General features: G+C 31.9%; 1 protein-coding gene across 1 annotated transcript; it reads right to left on the minus strand.

The window, feature by feature from the left end:
• Positions 1–7,335: 7,335 nt before the first annotated feature.
• Positions 7,336–8,973, minus strand: LOC140818303 (anthocyanidin 3-O-glucosyltransferase 2-like). Its single transcript, XM_073178228.1, has one exon. It carries the CDS (start codon positions 8,925–8,927, stop codon positions 7,488–7,490), a length of 1,440 nt encoding a protein of 479 aa, XP_073034329.1. The 5' UTR covers positions 8,928–8,973; the 3' UTR covers positions 7,336–7,487.
• Between the last annotated feature and the right edge of the window lie 7,643 nt (positions 8,974–16,616).

The following is a 16,616-nucleotide window of genomic DNA, read 5'->3' on the forward strand; positions in this document are numbered from 1 at the left end:
CGAGTTACATTAACCAAAGGGTGACACTTGAATCTCTAGCTAAGAGAAGCCATTAAGGCCTTGTCTGGAAAGTAACAGAGAGAATCAAAGCGACTTCAAATCCAATGGGAGTGTCCCATTGAAAGAAGTCTCTCAAAATCTACAAATATGGAAAAGAGAACACATGAATGAAGTTTCGCAAGCAAGCACCATATACAGGGACGGATCCAGGAATAAGAGTTGGGGTGGGCTTGAACTCAATATGATAAATTATATATTATTAAAAAAAAAGTACATTATATCGTTCAACGAAGTTGTGCCTTACGGGATTTTAAAACATAAAATTCATCAATAATAGAATTTACATCAATATGTTTAGCTAAATCTCGTTCAATATAGAGTGTCAAACAATCGGCAAGAAAGTCATCCTCCATTTTATTGCGAAGTGCCGTCTTCACATGCTTCATTGCTGAAAAAGTCCGTTCAATAGTGGCAGTAGACACAGATAATGTCAAAACAAGATGAATCAATCTAGTCAACATAACATAAACACTTGACCGTCCACTCTCGGTCAATTGCTGACACAACTCAACAAGTGTAGAAACCTTTAAATTCTGCATCACATCGAGTTTATAAATGTATCAATGCACACTTCAAAACAACAATTTCTTGATCTGTGAAATCTCCAGGATAAAACTTCTTCGCAAGCTTGCAAATATCATCACTGTTAAATGAGTCAAATGAATTTTTAGGATCTAAAGCTATACTAAGAGAAAGAAGTTTCACCGATGACTCATTGAACCGAGTATTTAACTCCATCAAAATGAAATCTATTGCTGCATTAAAAACATCAAAGTGGTAATGATGTTCTATTGAATAAACCGTCGCTAATTAAAACCACCGATCCACCTTTTTTTTATTTTTTAATAATTTAGCGACGGTTTTAGCAATAACCGTCGCTAATATTTGCGACGGCTTTTGATAAAACTGTCGCCGATCCAATCGGCGACGGTTTACTAACACCGTCGCAACAGTAGCGACGGTTATCAAAAAACCGTCGCTAAAACCGTCGCTAAATAAAAAAAATTGGGCTGGGCTACAGCCCAGTATAGCCCTAGCGTAGATCCGTCTCTGACCATATATATAGAGTTCGATAGTGTACATTCGAACAAACTCGTGCTTAGCAGTTGGATGGTGAGTATACATACTACATGTGTTTAGTAAGTTCGACCACAAAGGCGGAGTGACATATATAGTGGATCCCTACTTTGCGAGTTCTTCATTGTTCTTTGTATCCTTTAGGACTCTGGATCATGTCATAAGGTATATGATCGGAACGGCCGGAACGGAACGGGAACGGTGACCGTCGTTCCAAAGTTCCAGGGCAAATCGGTGATTGTCTTGTAGCGCTGTTTCGACGTTTTTTCGGCGATTTATCGGCGAAGCGGAACGGAACGGCCGAGCGGAACGGTTTGGTGTTTAAAAAATATGGTTATGAGATATTCATGGTTCATTACGGTAAGGTATGATAATGGTTATTGTAGATGGTTATGTTTATTGGAATGGTAATAGAATGGTTATGTTATTGGTATTATATTTCATAGTTGTTGATAATTATGGAAATGAACGTATAGAATAGAAAGTTGATTTTAAGCCAAATAAGAAATGGAAGTGCAGAAACGGTATGAAAATTGTGACAGTAGTTGTGGTTTTTAGTATAATGTCTTGTAAATTGATCCAATTGTTGTGAGATCATTTCCATTAGAAAGATAAGATATAAGGCTGTATAACATTCATGTTTTGATAGATCATTTGATTTTTCAACATCTGGTACACATGGAATTAGACATCGTGGATTTGATTATGAGTTGTCTCAATATATGGTGATAGATACAATGAATCTTCATCATCTATATGGTGGGGTGTTGGACGTCATGGTCCCGAGTATAGATCTTCAAGTACAGCTGATAGTTCTACTGTGTATCGTGGATTCGGATACTATAATCGTCGTGACGAAACACTATTACAAAATCAGTCATCCCATTCTAATGATCTTTCGTCATCTCAATCTAATCAATATCTCTATGGACAATCACGTCAATATCCAAATGTTCGAAATCAATTTAATCTACGAGATAGTGATGAAGAATATAAAAATGATTTCGCTCCTCCGTGTCACTCTTCATGGTATTAGCTTTGGTATGTTATAATTTTTAGTGTGTATTTCTTATTGTGCTATTATTGTAAAATAGTTTTGTATTGATATATTAATTTGTAATAACTTCATATATCTTATTTTTTAGTATGATGTAATTTATATTTAAATTTTTTTACCAATTTTTTGAATTTATTGATTTTTTTATACAACCGTTCCGCAATATAACATTGGAATTGGAACGGTAGTTGCCGTTCCAAGCACTGCAACCGTTCCGACGAACCATGGATATGAAGGTTTCTTTGGCGGTTGATATATGATCGAGCAGTTACTATAATCTGGCAGATTTGCATGTATTCTTGCGCAAATAGGGTGGATTCAAGAGCTGCTGAGGGCTGGGATTGTGCCGAAGCTTTGTCTGCTGATGCAAGCGGATTGCAAGGCGCATACGAAGGACAAAGTGAGGGAGATTTTGAGAACTCATTACCAGGGGTGTTCAAACTTTGGATAAAACGAAAAAACCGAAAATTCAAACCGAAAAAACCGAACCAAAAACCGAATTTTATAATTCAGATATAAATGTTAAAACTGAAATTAATTTGGTTCGGTTTCGGATTATAAATGTCAAAACCGAACCGACTGAAAAAATCGAAATTTAATTAAATTAATAATGTTATTTTTATTTTATATTATTTATTGAGAAGAATTATTTTGAATAATACTTAGTTTATTGTTGTTTATGTAATTCATTTGTACTTTATATTTAAATATTTTATTAAGAAATCATTTAAAAAATAACATATTATATTTTATAATATATTTATATTATTAATTTAAATAGTGTATCAAAACCGAAATAACCGAACCATTTCGGTAGAAAACCGAACCGAACCGAACCGAAGAAAAATGGTTCGTATATCGGATTATATATTTGTAAAACCGAAAACCGAAAAAACCGAAATAAAAAATCGAAAATCGAACCGAACCGACCGATGAACACCCTTACTCATTACGATGTTTGGAATGAGTCACCTTCCGTGGAAGTTGCTACCTTAACGAGGTACGCACAAGGTGGTTCTTTTAGAGGGAAATAATCTTTGCTGGAGTGGAATTGGTGGTTTTCAGGTGAGGTATAGCCAAATGAACATTTTTATACAGAAAAGATTAAATAATTTCTTTTTAATATATGTGTAATTGGTTTTTCACAAAAAAAATATTGTCGTGCCTATATTTCACACATGTCAATTCCAAAATTTGTTAATTGATATGTATGTGCAATTGGTTTTTTTTTTTTTTTTTTTAAAATATGTTAGTTGATATTAAGTTTGGGATAAGAGTATGTCTCTTATGAAATGCTCTCACGAATCCTTATCTGTGAGACGAGTCAATCTTATTTATATTCACAATAAAAAGTAATATTTTTTTCATGGATGACCCAAATAAGAGAACCGTCTCACAAAATACGACCAGTGAGACCATCTCACACATTTTTTGCCTTTGGATTGATAGTGTTTAAGATTTGCTTCATTGGTTTTAAAAAATATATATATGCTTCATAATGCCTTATATATTTCTCATATATCAATTCCAAAAACCCCCCGGTAAGTTGGCCAGAATAAGATTTCAGTATTCTAATTAGTCGAGACGTGGTTTTATTAATTTGTATTTGGGAAAATAGTCATATTTGGTTTATTTTTGGTTTTTGTTTTGGAAACGACTCAAATTTAAGTCAAAGTCAACTCAGAGATTTGCGACCTTTGTTTAAACTAGTAGAATTGGGTTATGCTACATATTGAGTGTATGTTACTCCCGTTTCATTTTTATATATGATATTTGTATGATCATCTTAATGAACTTTAGGTTTATTTATTTATTTTGAATTCAGATGATCATATGAAAATCACGTATAAAAATGCACCAAGACTGTAGCATAGAATGAGTCAAACTAACAATCATCTTCACATATTTTACGCATAAATCAATTCTATTGCAGATTTCAATTTTTGTTTATCGAGTGTGGACATTTTAAATAATTTTTATTTAATTTATATGAAGTTTGATTTTTATATTTTATATTTTATAGGATTAGTTGAGTTTTTTTAAAAAAAAAACTGCATGGGCTAATTTCCCACCAAAAACTAAAGGCAAAAACGTGTGCGAGACGGTCTCATGAGTCGTATTTTGTGAGACAGATATCTTATTTCGGTCATTAATGAAAAAATATTACTTTTTATACTAGCGTATTATTTTTTATTGTGCATATTGATAGGGTTGACTCGTCTCATAGATAAAGATTTTCTGAAACCGTCTGAAGAAAGACCTACTCAAAGCTAAAATCCCCAAATTTACTTTCCAACCAACATATCATACCATTAGCTATGTAATTTACAGTGAATGATAAGCCTGAATATTATAAAGATTTTGGAGATTTTATTTTGTCATATTCACGCTTATTTGACATCTTTTATTTCATATTTTGTACATCTCTAGATTAATTTTATATTATTTATAGATTTCAACAAAAAGGAAAAAAAAAAACTAATTTTGGAGATATTGTGATTTTACAAGCCTTCAAAGTCAAGAAAAAACAAAAGAAAGAAAATAAAATAATGCGGGAGCAATTATTTTTTGAAGGAGAAATTTTGCAAAATCTGGACACATTCACGAAAGTCCTCAACTTTGAAGAAGGAAATTTATTTTAGATTCCTTGTATCTTAACTTGTTCCAATTGGAGAAAGACTATCCAATATAAAAGAAAGACTTCAATTATGGAAAAGGATCGGACGTCGAGCACTACACGTGAACTGAGAAGAAGAGAGAGAAAGAAAAAGATAGAACTTTAGAGGAATGCAACAAACAACTTTCTCTTGGAATTTGTAGAAGAAGAAATCTAAAAAAATTTAATTATTGATTAATGTTGGTTTAATATTTCATATTAATAGCCTAATCACATATTTACATGTCTGTTGATTAATTACGAATCAGAAGATACTTGGTTAAATATAGCAACAAATACGTTTAATATACACATGGTTAAATGGACTAGGAATAATATTCGGTTTCAATGTGTTAAAGTGAAACTGAAATTCCACAAAGATTTAATGCATTTAAATCTAATTAAATTCAATTATGAATAATTAGACTGCTAGATTTAAATAAGTTTCTAACTCAAATAACCATTTAATAAATTACTGAAAATTTTACGTTGATTGTCAAGAATTTAAAAATTAATTGAACTTTAACATGTATCAATATAGTAGAGTTTTATATCGTTATGAGTTTTAGTTCTTTATTTTAAGTTGAATCTCTCATTGATAATTTAATATGATGTTTTTAATTGCATTTGTCTTATTTAATTAGTTTAGATCAATAATTTATATCTCATCCTTTTATTTATTTTGTCTAGCTTAAGGTAAGTGATAAAAATTTTAACAATAAAATATTAATCTCTATGATATCGATACTTGGACTCATAATTCATTTACTATAACTTGATTTAGTTCGCTTGCTAGATTTATTCATAACCGAAAGCATCTGACAAATTTTTGACGCCTTTGATAGTGATTAATTAATTAATATTAGAATAAATTTCTTGCTCGAGACTAGGCTTTTTTATATATAAAAAAAGAAAAAAAAACTCCTTTTGTTTCTTTCTTCTTCTTTTATAATTTCTTTTGTTTGATATATTCTTTTGTTGTTTTTTCGCGTGAGGTATTTCATGATAGATCATCGACAAATATTCATGAGTTTTGCCCAAGAATATTTGGAACCATTCTATGTTTTTTGAGGGAGATTTAATTATTTGACAAACAAATTTCGGTACAATGATTTGTAAAACTACACTATTATTCAAATTGTACATATTGGTTTGGATGATGTAAAAAGACATTGGGTAAATTATGGAGTTTTGGCAATTGGTGGTCACTTCTTTAACAAAGTTTATGACAATGTGATGCACATATTTAATGATATGACATATTTCGACTACAACTGGGATTGTGATCCTTCATTTCAAGGTTCTGAGTAATCAATATCCTCTAGATCAATTTTACTGCCTAAATTTTTTGAACCAACCATTTGAGCATCAAGAAACTTGTAGGTTTGGATAAAATAATGACTTAGTTGGAAGACATGGTGAATAATTCAACATAGATAATAGAAAGTTTTTGGAAATTCACACCAAATCTATATGTTTCATAGATGAGCAAATTAGACTTCTAATGCAACCAGTTTCTGAGATCCGTCGTGAATGAAACGATTTTTGCCGATAATTTAGTAACCAATCAGGTGTGGCTGGATTATGACAAGTCAAACAACAAAGGTTGAGAAAGTGATTCAAATCATATAGAAAATTCACCCGAATATGATCTTCCACAAGTAATTGAGCTAGAGGAAGAACTAATTGAGGAATCCTCATGCAAAGATAACCAAAAGTGAATTTTGAGGATCAAAAAGGACACAAGGAGAAGGATTCGAACTCATCGATGGTGACCTTTTATTTCCATCAATGAAAACTCCAAAATATTACATCCTCTAAAAGCTTTAGCCTAATTAAGATTCTTATCTCATATTCTTCAGTTTATGTCGAGTGTTGATGGAGCTACATTCTTCGAATGTCAATACCATATCAAGATTGAGGGTCTTCGAATGACAATACCATGTCAAGCTTGAGGACATGCATAATCAAGACCCATATGTAAATTATATGATACTTACTATGGACAAAAACTGCTCTTTGATGAATGTTTCTCCATAGTCAAACTACACACGATAAATTTAGCACTTACTGGGAGACAACCTAATGTTCTATTTCCTTTCTACATTTTTCATCAAGTATATTTCATTCTGGTATTTTATTTATTTCTTTTATTTTATAGGTGTTGAATTCTTAGGAATGACTTGGTTTGTATCTCGAGGAGTTTTGAAGATAAAAGATTATCACTTGAGTATTTATAGCAGCATCTTCCCCAATGGTTATTCAAAAGCTACGACAGTGTCAGGGAAGAGCTTTTGCTATTTATTCTTTCTTTTCTTGTTTTAGTTTTATCATAGCATGACACTGAGGAAATTTTCGATCTTTAAAGTCCGGGGGATTGGTTGTTTTGTTTCACGTCATAACACTTGGCATGTGCGTTATATATTAAACATATTAAAATTCGTTTTATTAAGCATAAATAAATGAATAAAGTCATCAACACAACTAAAATAATTTGAGCTCAAATATGATTGAGAAATCAAGAATGCAAAGTGAACCGAAAAAAGCAAACTAAATAGAAGAGAAATTACATAATAATTTTCAAAGATTTATTCAAATTTTGATAATTTAAAACCTTCAAAGAGAATCAGCAAATTCTCAACCAAAGTGGTTGATTATATCCTCAATGAAGCTAATCTGAGCAGTATAGGAAGATCCACCTTCTTCCACAGCCAATCTGCTTTCCTTCTGCATTTCCCTAACCTTCTCCCTCACTCTACTGCTCCCTTCAACATCCATCAGCCGCCGTATCGCCGCCTCGATCTCCTCCGAACCCACAACCTCTGCCTCAGAATCCTTCCTGTAGTCTATCCTGATCGCCTCCGCCATACCCAACTCCTTCACTAGCTGAAACGCGTTCAGCTGTTGCTCTGCGTACAATGGGAACGTCGCAACCGGAACGCCACACCATATGCTCTCCAACGTCGAATTCCAGCCGCAATGCGACACGAATCCGCCCACTGAGGGATGTGACAGCACCTCCATCTGCGGCGCCCATCCTATCAACTTACCTCTCCCTTTAGTCCTCTCCAAGAATCCTTCCGGCAATATATCATCGAAATCTTCGTAATCTGTCGGAAGAGGCCGCCCCATCACTGCCGGCGGCGGCTTCCTTACAGACCACAGGAAACGGTGCCCGCATCTCTCCAATGCAACTGCTATCTCCTTCACTTGTGGCACCTCGAAAGTCCCTCTACTTCCAAAGCACAAGAATAGTACAGACGATTCGGGTTGAAGATCGAGCCATTTCTTGATCTCGTCATCGTCGGACTGGCTTTTGGAGCTTCCAACTTGATGGGTTAAATTCAGTATAGGTCCAATGGGGTAAACTTTTGGCGAATTCCCATTTGATAAAGATTGAATAGCATAAGATTCAAGCTCATAAAATGTGTTGATCAAAACACCTTTAACCCTTGCAAATCTTTTGAAACAATCGAACACGCCTTCCGTTATGGGACCTTCCGTCACCGCTACTGGAGGCAAGACCTTAGCGGGAACTTTAATGGATAGACAAGGCACAGATAACTCTGCGTCGGATTTGTTGTACTGAGTGAGTTCTTGGTTGTGTTCGAATTTAAGGGATGTTAGATGGAGAAACAGGCCAAAAGAAGTAGCGCTGGAAGTGAAAAAGATGTAAGATGGGAGGCCAAATTCATCAGCAACATCGACGAATCTGGTGCAGAACATGTCCACAACAATTCCTGCGATTCGGGCCGAGGATTGTTGGACGAGCTCGGACAACACCTTTCTTACGCTGGGGATTTGGCTATAGATTATATCGAATAAAAAAGTGTCTGATGCCGCGGTTTCTATATTCGGGAGATTGATTATGCGTAAAGAGAAGGCGGTGGAGGTGGAGTTGCTGTCCGAAGAGATGTTTTGGGTGTAAGAGTCGACGAATTCATCCTTGGGGTACTTCATGATGAGTAAGGTGATAGAGAGACGATTGTCTCTCCGGAGGAGAATCTTCGCTGCCTCCACGGTGGAGGCGAGGTGGCTCAGCCCCGGCGAGGGGATGATCACTAGTTCGGTTTTCATTTTCTCAGCGTAGGGATCGATGTAAGTGATAAAGCTTAGGACTCTGCTCTCATTTTATACGAGCGTCAATTCTTGTCACTATTAGAATTTTATTAATAAACTTATCACTGATTCATTAATTCAACAATTATTAATTTCAAAATAATATATAAGTAATCAGTACGTGATGGTTTTATTTAGCTAATTTGGTTTAATAATTTGAATATTTTATTATTTAATTTTTTTGATTTTATATTTTAAATATTTGATTATTATTGTTTTAGAGGTCATGGATTTTTAGATGTGGACGAGCGTTCAAATATTTCATGTTCGTAATCTTGATTTTGATATTAACAAAACTTGTTATTTGTTTTTAACAAATCTACCTAGCACTCTGAAAGCTGAAAATGATCGACCCGCAAAATGATCAGTTCCCGAAGCCTAAACTGAAGCTGTCAAGACTCCAACTGAAAGTGTCAACTGATTGTCAAAACTGAACCAATTCAACCGATTGTTCAACCGATAAGTAGGGGTGGGCATAAAACCCGAAAAACTGAAAAAACCGGCCGAAACGAATAATTCGGTTTAAATGGTTCGATTTTATCGGTTTTTCGGTCGGTTATAGTTTTAAAATTTATGAAATTCGGTTTTTCGGTTCGGTTTTCGGTTTTAATCCCCGAAAAAATCGAAAAATCGAACCGACTATATTATTGTTAAGTATAAGGTTTTTATGTATAATGAGTCATATTATTGTTTAGAAGATTTTTTTATGTATAATGGGCCTATTAAGATTTAAGAACTTAGTATTATTAACTCTCAATTTTCAATCCGATCGTTTTTTCTTCTTTCTCACCACTCACCAGTTGACGTTTTCTTTTCTTTTCTGTATATATATCTTTATTTTTTATACAAAAAATTAAGTCTCACAAATTAAATGTTTGAAAAATACTATGATTTAGATTTTAAAGACATAAAGTGACGTATAATTTTTTTTCGTAACAAATTTTAGCTAACAGTATATAACCGGCCGTATAAACCGAACCGTACTACAAAAAAACCAAACCGAACCGTAATAAAATGGTTCGGTTTTGGACTAGAGATATTCAAAACCGAAAACCGAAAAATCGAACCATTGTAGAATAAAATCGGACCGAAACGACCGTTGCCCACCCCTACTGATAAGTACTTCAGCAAAAGACCTTTAGAAGCCCGACTAGCAGATGGAGTGCTCAACTGATGAAGAATTCAGTTGAACAAAGCAATTGATACAGTGAAATCAGTCCAAACTGATTTCACCAGACCAGATAAAAAAAACAGTTCAACTGACCAATTCAGAGCATCAGTTGTAACTAATTCGTTCGCACATCACGACAAAACTATCAATGGAATACATCTAAGCACGAATATACAACGTACATGCTATAAGCTACCTCATAGACAAAGATAAATAATGTACGTTGCAGCAAAGATGAAAGAGAAAAGATTCCAGAACAGTTGTCAGAGTGACAAGACATGTCCTAAGAAAGCACATGCGAATGCAACAAACATTATTATTGTGTCTTCATGTACAGTTAGCAAAAGCGCCTATAAATACCAGAAGATGTTTGTTGAAGACAATAACACCAACATCGACAACAACAATAATACAAGTGTGTGAAGAAAACTAAGGGCTCGCTTATTTCATATCAGTTTACCAGAAGCAACTAGCCCAGTTGTGTGAGAATACCTTCGTGTTGTATTGATTAGATCAGTTCTCACACATTCACTCACAATCACTCATATATACAGAGAGTTGAGTTCATTGTTTAGCTAAGTGAGTCTTGCACAAAGACGTTAAATTTGTGTCTATAGTCTTTAACACAGACGTTAAACAAGTGTTGGCTGGAAGGTGCAACCTTAATCTAGACTAGGAGTTCAGTTAGGCAGTAGCGTAAGTCCTAAGTTGAGTGGGTTTGTACAAGGTGTTGTATAAATCAAAGTCTTCTAGTGGATCCTACCCAAGGTGGTAGAAGGGGTGACGTAGGAGCAGTTGAAGTCTCCGAACATCGATAAACATATCTTGTGTCCCTAACTGTTTAACTATTGTTTTAAGACTAATTTGATCAGTTCAGTTCTTCCTATAACTGAACTGATGCAAGCCAGAGCTGATCCTCCTTACCTCAGTTATTCAATTTAAATACAAACAAAAAGCTTTAAACTGTCAGTTTTCTTAACAAAATTATTAATTCGAGTATCTTCCGCTTGGTTTGAAAATCAAACTCAATTTAATTCATCGGTGTATTCATTCTTAGAACACAAGTTATTGCAGCTTATGAAGAATATTGTGTTTGAAATATCTTCAAAAATATCATTATGGAGAATATTATGTTTGAAACAACTTATGGAGAATATTATGTTTGAAGTTCATATATGCTTCGTCATATCAGTACTTTCAATGAAAGATTGAGCCTAACATCCAATTTTAACAACATAAATTACAAAAATTGTATGGATAGAACATGGAAGATGAAAATTGTTTTTCCCATTTCTAAAAATGCAATATTATTACATTATTTAGTTTATTATATTCTAACCTAATACCTTATATTTAAAAATATTCTTAGGTTGTGTTCAACTTATGTATTTAATTTGAAGAATGTGATTTTATTTGTCGGTTGATTTTAAAATTAATTTATAACGATAGTAATCTTGGACATATTTAAAATCCATCACAATTATTATTAAAATTTCTTCATTTGATATATGGTATATTTAAAATTAACTTGAATTTTTTTCTATCCAAACAAGCTAGGAGGATTTCAATCCATAAATACAAATACAACCTTGTTATGAAAAAGTAAAATTTATGGTAAAAGTAAAAATCTCAAACTCTCAAAATTATCAAACTACACATTTTATAATATTTTTTCTCTCAACTCAATTGTGAATTTCTTCACAAATAGTGAGCCTATTTATAGAATTTCTTTACAAATAATCCAAAAATAATTCATCATTACATATCGTCGTACACTGATTTTCAATATTCAAGACCTAATTTTACCTAATTTTCAACATTATAATTTTCAACACAAATATTTTTAACATTTTCAACACTCCCCCTTGTGATGATGATCATAATACAATGATTGTTTTCATTACATGTTTTTATACTGTCTCGTTAAAAACCTTACTAGGAAAAACCTATTGGGATAAAAACCATAGTAATGGAAAAAAGTGCAGTCACGTAAACTCCTCCTCATGTTGACATGAACAATTCTTCACAAATTTGTAGATTTTGCATCCCAATATTATATATGTGATTTCTGAATATTGTCGTAGGAAGTGCCTTTGTGAAGAGATCTGATGAGTTTTTACTTGATTGAATGTGACGAACATCAATATATTTATTTTTCTCAAGCTCCTTGGTGAATGCGAAGAACTTAGGAGGAATATGTTTAGTTCTGTCGCTTTTTATGTAATCCTTCTGTCATTTGAGCAACACATACAACATTATCTTCATATAGTATCACAGGCTTCTCGTCGAATGATAACCCGCATGAGATTTAGATATGTTGGGTCATTGATTTTAACCACACACATTCACAGCTTGCTTCATGTAGTGTAATAATCTCGGCATGATTTGATGAAGTTGTTACGAGCGTTTGTTTATGTGAAAGCCAAGAAATTGCAGTGCCTCCACGAATAAATACATATCCAGTTTGAGAACGTGCCTTGTGTGGATAAGATAATTATCCAGCATCGGCATAACCAATTTGTATCCAACACCTTGTGCAACAAGTCAAGCTTTATATCTTACTTCATTTTTCTCATTTTGCTTTTGAATAAAAACTCATTTGTGTCCGACAGGTCTTACACTTTCAGGTGTAAGGAATATAGGTCCAAAAACATTACGTTTATTTAGCGAATCTAATTCCACCTGGATGACATCTTCCCATTTTATTCAATCCTGTCGATTTTTACATTCACGAAAAGATTTTGGTTCATGATCTTCATTATCATTTATGATGTCGATTGCCACATTATAAGAAAATATATCATCAATTTCTTCTATATCTTTTAGGTTCCATATTTTTCCAGTATTAATATAATTGATAGAGATTTCACGATTCTCGTCAGTTTGTGGTTCTGAGAGAACATTTTCATCATCATATGTTTCTTCAGGAACATCATTCTTTATCTTGTGATCATCGTGTGTTTCTTCAGGAAATCATTTTCTATTTTGTGATCATCGCGTTTCTCTATGAATTTTATTTTTTGAGGATTTTTATCCTTGGAACCGACTGGCCTTCCACGCTTCAGGCTTTTAATGACATCATGATTATCTTCAATTTGTTTCTTCGGAATTTCAATTCGAGCAGGGGCATTTTCAGCATGTATATATGATTTAGTTACCCTTTTGTATCTGCAAATGCATCTGGTATTTGATTTTCTATTCTTTGCAAGTGCACAATTTGCTGTACGTCTTTTTCACATTCCATTGTTCTTGGATCCAGATGTAACAATGATGATACATACCATTTTCTTGCTTTTTCTTGTGATGAAGATATACATCCAGATGTCGACGCAAAAATATTATAGCTCTTGTTTTTTCTTGTGATGAAGATATACCATTTTCTTTAATGGTCTTGTTTAGACCCAATGACTCAAGATGCATTTCTACATCAAGGGTCCATGGCATATAATTTTTCCTCGTAATATCAAGAGCAATGAATTCGAGCTGTGCCAAGTTTGTCATGGTGGTACTAAAAAAAATTACGATGCATTTTATTAGTTAATGAATATTTCAATACAAAGTAATGGATAAACAACAAGTACAAGCATTCGTAAAAATAAAGAAAACACACGAGGTTGATATTCTCCAATAAATACAAGACTCGTGAGTATGATAACAAAAATAATTAAAAATAACCTTGAGAAAGCCATCTTCTTTTTTCTTCGAAATTTGATGAATAATAATTTTTAGAGGAGAAGACAAAGTTGGAGTGATTGAATATGTTCGTGAGATCATATTTATAGAGAAAAAACTAGCTGTTTTACCGTTTATGACCGTTGGTGTACAAAAAAAGAAATATATGTATTTGTATAATTTTATGGTAATAATATGTTGTATATAATATTAGTCATGTTTAAATAATTATGTATATCATATCACATTGATATAATGATGTGTCATAAGTTATTTATTTTAAAAACGTTATAGGCTTTTATACTTGTCGTATCCCTTACTGGGAGCATAATATGTTGTATATAATATTAGTCATTTTTAAATAATTATTTATATCATATCACATTATTATAATGAGGTGTCATAAGTTATTTATTTTAAAAATTTTATAGGCTTTTATACTTGTCGTATCTCTTACCGGGAGTGTGAGATGTTGTCTTAACATCCTCCCAAGATTTATAACAAGTTTTTAAAAGATTTATTTTTATTATTTCTAATCTTTATTATATAATAACATTATATTATATATTAAATATATACACAATAAATAAATAACAGCACAATAATTTTATTACTTTTTTTTACATTTTTCTTCTGTTTTGGAGCTTGAAAAAATAAGGAAAACTTTTAGAGCTTCGTGCTGATAACGTGTTGTGAAAATAATAAAAATTTATGGTAAAAAGTAAAACTCTCAAACTCTCAAAATTATCAAACTACACATTTTATAATATTTTTCTCTCAACTCAATTGTGAATTTCTTCACAAATGGTGGGCTTATTTATAGAATTTCTTTACAAATAATCCAAAAATAAATTCATCATTATATAAATCATCACACACTAATTTTCAATATTTAACATCTAATTTTACCTAATTTTCAACATTCAACATTATAATTTTCAACAAACCTAACTTTTTTTTGAAAATAATATTAATTATAAAAACCCAACATATTTTTAAATAAAATTGGGCATCTACTGTTGAAATATAATTTTCAAGATCCAAATCCAAAATATCCATAAAAATAAAGTTTGGTATTCTTCAATTGTGGGTTGAAATTGACTACAATATTTAATATAAAAAAGAAAATTTTAAAGCAGCGAGGAAAGAAAGTAGAAATCAAAGTAAAACTTTATTTTAGAGAAATAAACTTTCTATCGGGGAAATTGGTAATTTTGTATATGATTTTGAGTCTATGATTTGAGTCATATATATTATCAAAGTTTTATTTTTATTCTTGTCATTTTTTCCAATATGACAAGGATATAGCGCTAACCAGCGTCAGCATAACGTTCACATATATATTATTTTATCACTGCACTCCAGAAATATAAAAAGAATAAAATGACTAAAAAAATTTAAAGTACTACAAAAAAAAGGTCTCACGGATCTTAATCTATGAGACGAGTCAACCATATCGATATTCACAATAAACATACACTCAAATATAGCGATTTAAAATCGTTATTTTTTAATGCGAAATACAACTGTTCCACAACATTTAAAAATCATTGTCTTTTTTTAAGAACACAACATTTATAATATGGTTGCGCAATAGATAAAAACATTTTCTTTGACGATGAAAGACGGAAATTCCACGACGGCAAAAATGGATGTCTTTGACAGTCGAAGACTATAGTTCCTCAAAATTTTGCAAACGTTGAATTTTTAACATAAACAATTGTTATTTTAATATTTATAATAATTTTTTCTGTTTTTATTAATTAAACATAGAGCAACCCATTGAACCATTAATTACAAATCTTTTTAGATTGTAAAATGTAGAAATACGTCAAAAGAATTGTAAAAATAAATATTATTATTATAAGTTAGCGAATTTTGAAAATAGAAGGAATCTGTCTATTTGAACTTTCATACAAAAGTTTCAACATAAAAAAATTCCATATCAAAATTCTAAGAAACTAAATAACATACGAATATTTTAATAAAATTAAAAGTTTAAAAAATTGAGAAGACAATATCAAATTTTGTTTTAAGATAGGGAAAGCTTCTAGAAAAAAAAACCAAAAAATTAATTATATTTGTTTTATTGATTGGATCCAAGGAAAAGTCTTCGGCGAGAATGTTGATTTTACAAGTAAAGTTTGACACTCAATTCTTCACACACCTTTGAAAATTGCAATTAGTTTATTTATTTATTTATCTTGGTCAATTTATTTTTATGCACAATAATAGTTGATAAAAATATTTTTTTTAGTGTGGTGATGTGCTGCTTAAGAAAGATATTTAAGGAAAATCAGAACCATATTTTTTGGTATTGAGTTGCTCAAGGAAAACCAAAAGCAATATTCATCTTAAGAAAAACGAGAACCATAATATTTGGTTTTGAGCTGTTTAAAGATAATTAGAACAATTTAAGAAGAAATATACCAGTAAACCGAATTGAGAATGTTGGTTTAATATTTCTTGTTAATAACCTGATCACCAATTTACAAGTTTGTTGAATAATTAATAACAAACGAAAGATAATTGGTTAAATATAATAACAAAACGTCAATTCACATATGTTTAAATTGACTAGGAATAATATTCGGTTTCAAACTATTGGAAGAAATAGTTTGAAATAAACCTTTTTAGTGCTTTAAAATTTTAAATAACTCTCATATTGTAATGCCCGAGATTTTATTACCGTAATCTGAGATTAATCTGAAATGATTTATAGATTAATCGAGACGATTATAGACAGAATGAATCCGACCGGGAAAGTCGAGGAAAGAATTGACAAAAGGTGCTAATACAAGTCC

The sequence above is a fragment of the Primulina eburnea genome, chromosome 17, assembly GCF_022965805.1.
Source record: "Primulina eburnea isolate SZY01 chromosome 17, ASM2296580v1, whole genome shotgun sequence".
Taxonomy (NCBI): domain Eukaryota; kingdom Viridiplantae; phylum Streptophyta; class Magnoliopsida; order Lamiales; family Gesneriaceae; genus Primulina; species Primulina eburnea.

Bases quoted from the DNA above. Each gene is read 5' to 3' on its own strand.
- LOC140818303 (XM_073178228.1), bottom strand. From the start codon at position 8,927: ATGAAAACCGAACTAGTGATCATCCCCTCGCCGGGGCTGAGCCACCTC.